The sequence below is a fragment of the Geotrypetes seraphini genome, chromosome 3 (assembly GCF_902459505.1).
Source record: "Geotrypetes seraphini chromosome 3, aGeoSer1.1, whole genome shotgun sequence".
NCBI classification, from domain to species: Eukaryota; Metazoa; Chordata; class Amphibia; order Gymnophiona; family Dermophiidae; genus Geotrypetes; species Geotrypetes seraphini.
In genome coordinates this window covers 407,475,200-407,488,866 of record NC_047086.1, presented here as the reverse complement: position 1 = coordinate 407,488,866, position 13,667 = coordinate 407,475,200, and the positions used below count along the sequence as shown (strand labels likewise).

General features: G+C 40.9%; 1 protein-coding gene across 4 annotated transcripts in view; it reads right to left on the bottom strand.

Annotated features, from left to right (window-relative positions):
- The window catches only part of ENAH (ENAH actin regulator), a 274,229-nt gene that overhangs the window by 210,955 nt on the left and 49,607 nt on the right, over positions 1 to 13,667 (bottom strand). For all 4 annotated transcript variants that reach the window (XM_033936563.1, XM_033936559.1, XM_033936560.1 and 1 more), the window contains exons 2-3: positions 12,081 to 12,246; positions 3,557 to 3,734 (exon numbers count right to left, since the gene is read on the bottom strand). In XM_033936563.1, the coding sequence (XP_033792454.1) occupies positions 3,557 to 3,734; positions 12,081 to 12,246 (344 nt within the window). The remainder of the gene's footprint in view (positions 1 to 3,556; positions 3,735 to 12,080; positions 12,247 to 13,667) is intronic.

Genomic DNA, 13,667 nt, shown 5'->3' with positions numbered 1-13,667 from the left:
TGGAAGGAGCTGGCTTAGGCTTTGGTCTGACTATGGAAGCAAAAGATTTCTCATGCTCAGACAATTTCTTGGTGGCAGTCTCTATGGATTCATCAAAGAGGTCATTGCCCTCACAAGGAATATTGGCCAGACGATCCTGAATGATGGGGTCCATATCAATAGTGCAAAGCCAGGCAAGGCAGCGCATCGCTACTGAGAAAGCAGTGACCCTCGAGGAAAGCTCAAAGGCATAAGATGTCTGAAGAAGGTGCAACCTGAGTTCTGCTAGTGTAGCAATGACTTGCTGAAACTCTAAAAGCCTGTGTTGAGCAAGGTCCTTAGTAAAACCAGGGAGTATTTCAATTAAATATTTGAAATAAGTAGTAAAGATGAAATTATAATTCAAAACCCTGTAGGCCATCATCGAATTTTAATAAAGACGACGGCCAAACTTGTCCATGGTCCTGCCCTCTCTGCCAGGAGGTATGGTAGCATAGACCTTGGAAGGATGACTCCTCTTCAAGTTAGATTCCACAAGAAGGGACTGATGAGAAAGTTGAGAGTTCTCAAAGCCCTTGCAATGTACAATTCTATACCTCGATTCCAACTTGCCTGGAACAGCAGGAATTGAATAAGGAGTCTCCAGTTTTCGTTTGAAAATCTGAGAAAGAAGCATGTTAATAGGGAGTTTGAGAGGCTCCGCAGGAGGTCGAGGCAAACCCATTTCTTCTAAATATTCCTTAGAGTACTTAGAACCAGAGTCCAATTCAAGATCCAGGTCCTCAGCCATTTGATGGAAGAAGGAGGAAAAGGACAATTGATCCGCAAGAGGATGGCCTTGAGAGGTACTCAATGACCTCGAGGCACCTCGAGTGGAAAACGAAGGAGATGCCTCTCTGAAGTATTGGATATCTCAGCGAATAAGCAGACTTGGACGAGTCACTGAGAGAAGCAGAACCCTCAGGTTCTGCTATTGGTGTCCTCAATCAAGGAGTTGGAGGCCTCGAAGAGTTGGAACACCTGGATGAGAAAGGGTGCTGCTTGGAAGCACTTCGTGTTTGAGACTTTGCCCTATGCCTCGAAACAGGCAATGCCTGATGTTAGGATAAAGGGCTTGAAGCGGTAGATCGAAGACGAGACCCTATAGACTCAGTGATTTGGATCGAGGTATCTCAAAGCACTCCCAAAGACTCGGCTCCTTGTATGGAGTGTGAAGATTCCAGATGAGACACTCGCAAAGACTCGACTCCTTGCATAGTGTGAAGATTCCAGACCAGACACTCGCAAAGACTCGACTCTTTGCATAGTGTGAAGATTCCAGACCAGACACTCGCAAAGACTCGACTCTTTGCATAGTGTGAAGATTCCAGACCAGACACTCGCAAAGACTCAACTCCTTGCATAGTGTGAAGATTCCACACCAGACACTCGCAAAGACTGGACTCCTTGCATAGAGAGTGTAGATTCAGCTCGAGGCACAGGCAAGGACTCGACCATTTGTGAGACTGCTGAGTGCCCAGGCTGGACTGCAGGAAGCAGAACTATATTTGGTCAGTAACTGAACCAACTCCCTTTCCAAAATGGTCTGGATGGTAGCCTGCAATTGTGGATCCGAATCTGAAACTGGACCACCTGACGATTAATGAGAAACTGGAGCAAATTCATCATTGGCTGGACAAAAACAGGTTGGCTCTCAATATTAAAAAAACAAACATCATGCTGTTTCCTTGGAAGGAAAACTTTTCTTTAGTTACTCCTATTATGATTCAAAATATTCCTCTTCAATTAGTTAAAAATACTAAAATTCTAGGAGTAATTTTTGATAATAAACTCAATTATCATGATCACATTAGTAGTATTGTTAAAACCACCTTCTATAGATTGCGGAAAATTCGATCCATTTCTAAATTCCTTTGTCCTAGAGCACTTAATATTCTTATCCACTCTCTGGTGATGTCTAAAATCGATTACTGCAATTCATTATTTACAGGAATTACGTTACAAGAAATTAAACGTTTACAAATTATTCAAAATGCTTCTATTAAATTAATAACAAAATCTAAAAAATTCGATCATGTGACACCTCTCCTTAAAAAGGCTCATTAGCTTCCAGTCATACACAGAATTACACATAAATTATGTACTATTATCTTTAAAACATTAGAAAATAAGACTCCAGCATTTTTATTCAGACTACTTATTCCATACTCTGTTAAAAGAACTTTAAGATCTAGTGAACGGAATCTTTTATCAATTCCTACGTTAAAAGTAATAGGCACAAGAAGACAATTTATCTTCTCATGTACAGCTCCCCAGATCTGGAATGCGCTTCCTATGTTTTTACGGGAGGAGAAAGTGTTTGGGAAATTTAAAAGCGAATTAAAAACCTTTTTGTTTAAAGACGCATTTTTAAATTAATTAAATTTTATTATACAGTGTTACTCTAGTTAATTATTTTTCACCCATTTTTTAATTTCCTTATGTGTTTTCCCTGTATGTTCTTTCTTTACTATAAAAAATGTATTTCTCCCTCTCTTTCCCTTTGTTTTTGTTATAATTGATAAATTGTATGTAATGTTTTCGTTTTCATATGTGTATATTTTATTGTAAATCGCTTAGAAATTTGATTAAGCGATTCAACAAACAACCTAATAAACTTGAAACTTGATGAGGCTAAAGGCTCCGAGGAAGGATGCTTCGGCCTGGAGGCATGCTTCTTGGGCAGTTTAAGAACCACCGCTGGAAGCATCCGCTGAGGTATCTGACCTGAAAGAAGCTCATGAGAAGACTTGGCAGATTTACTCGAGGTCAAGGACGTGCCAAAAGAGGAAGGTCTGATGAGAGTCGAGGTCGAAGTCGTGAAAGCAGGAAAATGCCCCGTGGCAGGATTGACCGAGTTAGAGGTCGAGGTCGGAGTTTGGGTGTCCATACCAAAAATCTTCTCCACTTGCACTCGATGACATTTAAGGGCTTGAGGTTGAAGGGTAGCACAGCTGGCACTGGCTACACTTCTTAAAGCCCGTGACCAGCTGGGACATAGAAGGAAAAATAGCTGCTGCAAAGTCAAAACCCAGTCTGAGGGCGCGCGACAGGCCCCACTGTCACTCGACAAAAAAATTCTACTTAACTTTTTAACAACAAAAGAAAAGAAACATAGCGACATGGTAATAAAGAAATAAAACTCAAGCCGTGGTGAGAGAAGGCACGAAGCGAACTAAGTTCAGTGCAGTGTCAAAAATGGACTTCTCGGCTCTACGGAAAAATAAACTGAGGAGACACGCCCTGTGCTGGGCGGGAAGGCACTCATGCATGCGCGGTGCGGCAGACTCGAAACTTCTGAGTTTCTTCAAGCAAGTTTGCTTGCGAGGCTGTCCACATCCAGGCTCCGTAGATGACATCACCCACATGTGAGAATAGGCTGCCTACTTGTCCTGGGATAATGATTAAATAGGTCAGTACATGTGCTTGCTCTAGTCTACTCATGCAAAAATAAAAATCAAGCAGCACATCTCAGTTCTGTTATACTTAAGCTAAAAGGTTTTAAATCTTATCTATTCTTCAATAGAGCAGATCTTACCAGACTCTTGTGAATTTAACACTTCTAAGGCATGCATCATGGCACTTGCAAAGACATTGGCATCCTCTTTACTACCAAAATTCAGGCCATATACTTGTCTAGCATCGCGCCACTGATGAAAGGTCTGCGTTGCTTGATTGTACTTCAATCCTTTAGGAATAGCACAATTTATCACCACCTGCAAAAAAGTTAAAACAAAGTAAAAACTGAAGACTGATCCAGAAAGAGCACAAGGATATAGTTTGATCATTTACTTAGGATTGTGTCAAACCAAGACATCTTAATATTTAGAAAATGCAGAATTAATTTTGTTGCTTTAGTTTGTTTCCCTTGTGATACTTTATTATTTTATTTAATTTACAAAACTTATTAGCTTATCTCCTAAGTGGCTTACAAGTAAACATATACACTTCTCCCTCATATTTGCTGTGATAGGGGATTAACAGAACCGCAAATAACTTTTTCATGTTATTCGCTGTTTTCTATTAAAAACCATTGTGAATATGGTGAAACCGCGAATAACATGGTGGGAGACCTAGCCTGTTCCTGAAGGAGAGGCAAAACACGGTGAAGAAAGTGCTGGGAATCGGCGATTTTCTCTGTCAACGCTTGGAATCAGCGATTTCTCTATGCAAGCTGACATAATTAGGGGGGAGGAGCCAGCAAACTAAAAACCGTGAATAATCAAAACCGCAATTGTTGAAACCGTGAATATGGAGGGAGAAGTGTACAGTAATAGTCAAAGTTTACAGTACACTTTACAAAAGCTACATAGTAAAATGAGAAAATAACATCAGCCAGCCTCGTTTTCTTTCTTCAACAAAATTGTAGTAATCATCCCACATCCAAGTAGACACAATAGAATCAGCTCAAAGCTAAGACGAAAAAAGGTGCCTTAAGTAATTTTTGGAATAGTACATTGTTGCAAAAATGTATTGCTCCGGACAGACCATTTAAAAGCACTGGACCCACAATTGAAAAACAAGACTTTCTAGTGGAGGTGTCTTATTGTGTGGCGCAGTGGTTAAAGCTACAGCCTCAGTGCCCTGGGGTTGTGGGTTCAAACCCATGCTGCTCCTTGTGACCCTGGGCAAGTCACTTAATGCCCCCATTGCCCCAGGTACATTAGTTAGATTGTGAGCCCACCAGGACAGACAGGGAAAAATGCTTGGGTACCTGAAAAAAATTCATGTAAACCGTTCTGAGCTCCCTTGGGAGGACTGTATAGAAAAATAATAAATTAAATAAATTTAAAAAAAAGGTTTGTGCATCTAACATCATCCTATTTTCTGATCTCAAAACTCTAATTAGGTTTATATATTTTCAAGCATTTGGTCAGATAGTCTGGAAGGGTGTCATATCACTAGATGGATTATTTTCAAAATCTTAAACTGTAACATAGTAGATGACGGCAGATAAAGACCCGAATGGTCCATCCAGTCTGCCCAACCTGATTCAATTTAAAAACTTTTTTTTTTTTAATTTTTTCTTCTTAGCTATTTCTGGGCGAGAATCCAAAGCTTTACCCGGTACTGTGCTTGGGTTCCAACTGCCGAAATCTCTGTTAAGACTTACTCCAGCCCATCTACACCCTCCCAGCCATTGAAGCCCTCCCCTGCCCATCCTCCTCCAAACGGCCATACATAGACACAGACCATGCAAGTCTGCCCAGTAACTGGCCTAGTTCAATCTTTAATATTATTTTCTGATTCTAAATCTTCTGTGTTCATCCCACGCTTCTTTGAACTCAGTCACAGTTTTACTCTCCACCACCTCTCTCGGGAGCGCATTCCAGGCATCCACCACCCTCTCCTTAAAGTATAATTTCCTAACATTGCCCCTGAATCTACCACCCCTCAACCTCAAATTATGTCCTCTGGTTTTACCATTTTCCTTTCTCTGGAAAAGATTTTGTTCTACGTTAATACCCTTTAAGTATTTGAACGTCTGAATCATATCTCCCCTGTCTCTCCTTTCCTTTAGGGTATACATATTCAGGGCACAGAATAAATATTAAATTTTTCCCTTTTGTTCATACACGCCCAGGGTGTGGTGGGGGGGAATATTTTATGATTTCTTTTGCTTATGAATAATTGTTGGGTATAAGGGAGGAGGGATATTTGTTGCACGTTAGAATTTGATGATATATTAAGAACATAAGAATATAACATAAGAACATAAGCATTGCCTCTGCTGAGTCAGACCAGGGGTCCATCGTGCCCGGCAGTCCGCTCCCGCCGCGGCCCCCCAGGTCCATGACCTGTAAGTGTTCCCTACCTAACCTAAAACGTCCATACCCTGTTCGCTTAATGTCCTGTAAGGTAAACCTCTATCTGTACCCTCTTATCCCCTTTGCTTCCAGGAAGTCATCCAGTCCTTTTTGAACCCCAGAATTGTACTCTGTCTTATCACCTCTCCGGGAAGCGCGTTCCAGGTGTCTACCACCCGTTGAGTGTTAAAGTATAAAATGATTGTATTTTATGTTACACTTATTGTGAGTTTTAAAAATGAATAAAGATTTTTAAAAAATAAAAAAAAAAAATAGATGCATGGAACAGTCTCTTGGTAGAGGTGATGGAGACAGAGACAGAGACTGTCTGAATTCAAGAGGGCCTGGGATAGGCACGTGGGATCTCTCGGAGAGAAAAAGGTAATGGTTACTGTGGATGGACAGACTGGATGGGCCATTTGGCCTTTATCTGCCATCATGATTCTATGCTTTTATGTAACTGGAACTTTTATCCCTGATTTAATTTAATTTTAATTTAATTCTTATATACCGCTAATAACCAAGAGGTTTCTAAGCGGTTTACAAAAATGAATACATTAAAAGATACAATAAATAAAAATAAATAAGATAGGTACTTGGAAATTCCCTAACTGTCCCAAAGGCTCACAATCTAACTAAAGTACCTGAAGAGACAATTTATGAAAAATAAAGATAAAATATAAAGACAGAGATAGAGATAGAAATGAATATTCCACTAAGTAATGAATAAATAAATAAATGGGTTGATTTGAACATTTTGAACATGGACATTTATGCAAAAAAGTTAGATGTCCTAAAAACCGAGATGTTCAAATAGGTCATTTAAAACATTGGATGTCTAGTGGTTTTGAAAATGGATGTAATGTAATGTTTCCCCATCCTGATATTTGGACTTCTTGTGGGATACTTCCAAAGTTGGACTTAGGCTCACTATTGAAAATACCTCTATAGGTATAAAATATGCTTCTTAGTATTTAGCATTCTATTAGTGTGCACTAAGTTTTAGGACTCCTTTTATCAAGCTGCGCTAGCTGCTACCGCCTCCTCTTGAGCAGGCAGTCGTTTGGGCCAGCGCAGGGGTTAACGCGTGATGAAAAGTCACGGCTTGATAAAAGGCTCCAAGAGTTATCTGAAGACAGTACACTGGTCCTGATACTGAGACAAAGAGAAGAAAAGCTAAATGACCCAACCAGCAGGAAGTAATCGGAGTACATCTTCCAGTGTACTACCTCCCCCATCCTTAACTTTTGTCCCTGAACCTAGAAGTACACGTGCTGTGAAATCTACTCATGCTTTTAGCCACCAAACAAATTCTTCTGAAAACTAGCATTTTATTGCCTCCATTCTGTCTATATCTTTTTAGAAACACCAAAGAAAAACAAATATTTCTACACTGCCTTTATTTATCAATTTTCATTATTCATACCAAGCATTAAATCTTGTACAGAAAAGATTGAGATAGTCTAAACAAGTCAAGAAAGAAAAAATGATAATAAAGAAACATTATGACTATTCATTCTCAAGATTGGAGTGGAAAGGGTTGGCACACATGTATGGCCAAGATAAGCAAGGTCAGGAACTATAAATTTCACACTGCTTTAGAATCTAAGTCCAAAACCAGAATTGGCAGCATTCTTCTTCATGAACTAGGTAACTTGGCAGCTCTACCACCAATTGCTGCTCCTTTACTCTGGCCGATAACACTAAACATGGCATTACTAAGAAAAGTATGAAAAAATAGCAGCTCATTTGAAAATTTTAGTAGTATTCAATTTATTCATGAGCTCACTGGGACATTTCAAAATGGAAGATGAAACTGTACTATTGTATGCTGACGACATCCTACTCCTCATCCCCATAACCAATAACCATCCTAATATTGCAGAAAAAATCTCAAACAATATAGATAAAATTCAAACCTGGGCAACGAACAACAAGTTGGAACTGAACACCACAAAGACCAAAGCCATTGGTTTCCGCACCGTACAACAGAATGCCATACCTAACCTCACTCTTTCATCAGCCATCACTCTCAGGTACGTTAGATAGATTGTGAGCCCACCGGGACAGAGGGGGAAAAATGCTTGAGTACCTGATTGTAAAAACCGCTTAGTTAACCTTGATAGGCGGTATATAAAAAAATCCTAATAAACTTGATTAAAAAAAACTTAATAATGGAAAGATTCACCAAGGTATTAGGCTGCATCTTAGATGACACTCTCACAATAGAACCTTCGGAAAAACACCATCTACACTATGCGTCAACTGTGACTCACTAGACCATACTTCCACCCACACCACTTTGCTCTGATCGTTCAGATGATGGTCCTACCTCAACTGGACTATTGCAACTCTGCCTACATTGGCATCAACACCATTCTTATCCACAAACTACAACTCATCCAGAACACAGCCGTTAGACTAATCTACAATTTAAAGAAATTTTACTCAATCACAATCTTCATCAGGCAACTTCACTGGCTCCCAATATTATCCTGAATAATTTTCAAATCGTCATGTATCCTACACCAGATTCTATACGGAAGCTCAGCAGCCCCCACCCCCCTCATCCAATTATTCTCTAATGTTTGATCATCATCAAAAAGAATCCTTAACAGAATTCAACTAAACCTGCCATCTATAAAATACCTCTGTTACAAGTGAATTTTCCACTCTATGCTAACTTATCTGGGTGTAAAAACCTGGAATGACCTACCAGAAGTTATCAGGAAAGAGACAAGCTGCACTACATTTAGAAAAAAACCTGAAGACTCACCTCTTTGACAACTAACTGTCTCAATTTCTGTATAGCAACCCCTCTTCTAGTCCCCTCTCTTGCTCCTCCGTGCCCCCCTCCCCGACTACTCTCCCCTTCCTCTTTGATCCGTCGCCTTGAGCCTGTATAGATATATGCGACTCACAAAAGGAAGATTAGAAATACTTTTAAAACCAATAGGAGGAAATATTTTTTTACTCAGAGAATAGTTAAGCTCTGGAACACATTGCCAGAGGTTGTGGTAAGAGCGGATTGCATAGCTGGTTTGAAAGGTTTGGACAATTTCGTGGAGGAAATGTCCATAGTCTGTTATTGGGAAAGACTGTACACTTTGGAGGAAAGAAAGAAGAGGGAAAATATGATAAAGAGACGTTTAAATACCTACATAATATAAAAGTGCATAAGTCGAGTCTCTTTCATTTAAATGGAAGCTCTAGAATGAGAGGGCATATGATGAAGTTGCCTACATTTTAGATGAGAATGTAAATGCCCTAGGACTCTTTGAGCGGCATGCAATTCTGTAAATGAACGTCTATATCAAAGCCACGCCAACGCCTATCCTGTTAGGGGCAGCTTTTTCCAATGGGCGTCCACAAAATTGTGGACGTCTATTTTGTGAATCACGCACAGCCTTTGGACTCACATGGGTGGGATATGGCTATATCGGGCTACAATCTACTTTGTCAGGACAGAGAGGGCAGGTTAGGAGGGGGGGTAGCTCTATACATTAAAGAGGACATCAAAACCACCAGGATCACAGATGTCAAGTACACCGGGGAGTCCCTCTGGGTAAACCTGGCAAGAGGCAGAGAAAAATGCCTGTATCTAGGTGTGGTATACAGACCCCCAAGACAACTGGAAGACATAGACGCAGAATTAATTGAAGACATAGAGAATATCACTCTACGAGGAGAAGCTGTACTGCTAGGGGACTTCAATATGCCTGATGCAGACTGGAACTCATTTTCAGCGACAACCAGCGGTAGCAGGAGGCTCTTAACCTCCATAAAGGGAGCACGTCTCAAACAAATGGTAACGGAGCCCACTAGGACCCAGGCGATCCTCGACCTGGTACTCACCAACGGGGAAAGCGTCTCAGAGGTCTCAGTAGGAGATACGCTAGCCTCCAGCGACCACAACATAGTATGGTTCAACCTTAGGAAAGGCTTCCCTAGATCAAACACGAAAACAAAGGTACTCAATTTCCGGGGCACAGACTTCGCTCGCATGGGAGATTTCATCCATCAGACGCTGCAGGACCAAGCGGAGACCGATGATGTAGAAGCTAAGTGGTTAACACTGAAATCAACCATACATGAAGCAACTAGCCGCTTCATAAAATCAGTAAATAAACGACAAAGAAACAATAAACCCCAATGGTTCACCGCGGAGATCTCGCACCTCATTAAGGAGAAGAAAAAAGCGTTTCTCTCCTACAAGCGCACGGAGAAAAGAGAGGCAAAAGTAGAATATAGGACCAGGTCTACAGCGGTCAAAATGGCAGTTAGGGAGGCAAAACTTCGAGTGGAAGAAATTCTGGCAAAAAACATTAAAAAGGGGGACAAATCCTTCTTCAGGTATATTAGTGACAGAAAAAGGAACACAGGCAGGATAGTACACCTTAGAAGACCGGACGGAAGTTATGTGGAAGCAGATTCCGATAAAGCCGAACTACTGAATGGGAATACTTCTGCTCAGTTTTCACCTGTGAGGCACCGGGACACGGTCCGCAGTTGAAGGCAACACAAAGCAATGAAGACCCGTTTCAGAATTTTGAGTTCACACCAGGTGAAGTTTACAGTGAACTGGCAAGACTCAAGGTGAACAAAGCCATGGGACCAGACAATTTGCACCCAAGAGTGCTCAGAGAATTGAGCGATGTCCTGGCGAAACCGTTGGCTGAGCTATTCAATCTCTCCCTAAGTAAGGGGAAAGTGGAAGATGATATTTTCTTTCTCAAGGGACCCTCGGCCACAAGAGGGCACCCGCTCAAACTCAGGGGCGGAAAATTTCATGGCGACACCAGAAAGTATTTCTTCACAGAGAGAGTGGTTGATCATTGGAACAAGCTTCCAGTGCAGGTGATCGAGGCAGACAGCGTGCCAGACTTTAAGAATAAATGGGATACCCATGTGGGATCCCTACGAGGGTCAAGATAAGGAAATTGGGTCATTAGGGCATAGACAGGGGGTGGGTAAGCAGGGTGGGCAGACTTGATGGGCTGTAGCCCTTTTCTGCCGTCATCTTCTATGTTTCTATGTTTAACTTTCAATTATTGCTTGTTAAAGTCATTAATCGTGCTTCAGGTTTATTAAAAAATTTTATATACCCCCAATCGGCCTTCTAGGCGGTGAACATTATTTTAAAAACATATATGGAATAACTATACATCCTTTAAAATAATAATCATTATTAAAAACATTTAAAAACAATACAAAAACAAACAAACAAAAAAGGGACGAAGGATAGAACTACAATTTATCAAGTAAAAAAGAGAATATATAGGGAAAAAAACAAAAGGGAGGGTGTCTAAAAGTAGAATAAAACTATATAGTCCTAAAAAGGGCATTTAGGTCTCGAAAGCATCAAGAAAAAGAAATGTTTTTAAGTTTGTCTTAAAATGGTGAAGAATTGATTCTTCCCGTAAGTGGACCGGAATATTATTCCAAAGAAATGGAGCGCTGACAGAGAAAATAGTAGACCTCATTGTTTTGATAAACTTCAGAGATGGAACAGATTAAAGATTTTTAGAAGAAGATCTTAGAGTGTTAGAAGAACTATAGGGAATAAGAAGCTTATTGATAAATTCTGGTTGACTATTTTGTCTAGTTTTAAAGGTTAGTAAAAGAACTTTGTATGTGATTCTATGTTCTACCGGCAACCAATGAGCTTTATAAAGGAGGGGAGTAACATGGTCTTTGCATTAAATATGATCTTCAATGCAGTGTTCTGTATAATTTGGAGTCTTCTTATTTCTTTTTTAGTTATGTCCTTATAGAGCGCATTGTAGTAATCAATACAGGAAATCATGAGAGAGTGGATCAAGATATTCAGAGAACTAGACTCTAACAATTTGGATATAGACCTAATCATCCGTAGCCGGTAAAAACAGCGCTGAACCACTGTGCTGATATGAAGATGATAATTGAGCTTACTGTCGAAAGTGATTCCTAATAATTTTATTTGGACACCCAAGAGGTGGTGGAGACAGACTGGCTGAAGTCAAGAAAGCGTGGGATCTCTTAGAGAGAGAGGAAGAGAAAACGGTTACTACAGATGGTAGACTAGATGGGCCATTTGGCCTTTATCTGCCATCATGTTTCGATGTTCCTGTACAAAAATGTTTTTAAACAGGGTCAAAGGATACCTTTTGAGGAAAGACAAAGCAAACCAAATCTCTGGCCTATTTCACTAACTATAATTTTATAATTCAAAATATTTCATCTAATGACTAAAAAAGGCAGACAAAATGTTCTTACCTGATGATCCTGGATCTTCCTACCCACGACTCTAAATGTATTGTTGCCTGTATGGTGATATATATGAACTCGGCTGAATCCAGTTGAACCTCCAGCAGGTATCCACTTCTTATTTGCATCATCATAGATCATCACTGCAGCTCGTGCCTGGCAAATACTTTGTTCACTGCAAAAGCAAATAAAGACCAACTTTAAAATGATTCAAAAAACTAAAAAAGGGGCACAAGTGCTAATAAGCAGCTCTTAAAGTGAGAGGAGAAAAAAGAACCTTTGTGAAATCGAATGAAGAAAGCATGTGGCACTCCAAGTCATATGCAGTAAGATCTCCACTTTTGTGCAGACCTTACTGCATATGACTTCAGGCCAGATGTACTAAAGTCAGTGCTCGGCTAAAGCAGCTTTGACTGGTTTAGCGATGATCACCTTTACTGACCCGATGCAGAAAACGGCTAACCGTGTAGTTTTCTGCACAATAGCTCATTCTCCGATCCGACCATGCAAATAAGCTCCTTAATATTGAGATGCCATGTAAACTAGCAGAGCGATTGATGCTCTAACATGACTTCTCGATGCACAAAAAAAGAAGTGATCACTTTTAGCGATCAAAAAAAGCAGCTGGTCAAGACTAGTAACTTACCTATCTAACCACAGTTTAGCCTTTTTATTTTATTTTTTAAATGGGCACAGATGCTGTGTATGTTATACTTGCACAATATCTGCCCTATTAAAAAAAAAAAAAAAGCAGCACCCACCTCCACCAATGACGGCCCTCCCCAACATAATGGCACCAGCAACCAACTACCCTTTCCTCCCTGTGCATGTGCCAGCAAAAACAGCAGGAGGTAGGCCCACTGCCATGGCAACCCCACCTACCTCCGCCACAAGAAAAAGTTGCAAAACGGATGCCCACTCCCCTCCTGCCATGGCAACTCCTCACACACACGAGAAAATTGGCAGGAGGGTTGCTCACTCTCTCCTGTCAATGGAGGCACCACTCCTCCTTAAACCCCCTAAAACCTAAAAAGGCAGGAATGATGCCCACTCCCTCCTGCCACCAGATGCTTCCCCTAACTCCCTGCGGTACCTTTTTCCGCCTAAGGCCTTTCACAAGAGGCTTCTACAGAGGGTAGAGCCTTAGGCCCCGATTGGCTCAGACACCTAAGGCCCCTCCCTTTTTTGGTGGTGAGGAGGCCTCCACTGGCAGAAGGGAGTGGGCATCCCTCCTGCCAATTTTCACTGGGGCAGGGGTGGGGGGGAGTGCCAATTCATCGGAGAGAGCCGTCATCAGGGGAGGGGGGTGTGTGATCTATGCCCATTTAAAAAAAAAAAAGACGGGGCAAGGTTTTCTGGCATAAGGCTTGGTTCTGCGCATGTGTGAGTCAGGGATTACAACGAACCTCTGTGCAAATCATTTTCATACAAAATTTTTAGTGCATCAATTGCTTTTAGAATCAGATCGGAGTAGACCCACGCAGTCTTACCAATCTTGTTTAGTGCATCTAGCTTTTGGAGAGCAGAAAAAAAAGTGGTTTTCAAGGTGCAGTACCAAAAACATGTTGCTTTAGTAATACAATGAAACCAATATAA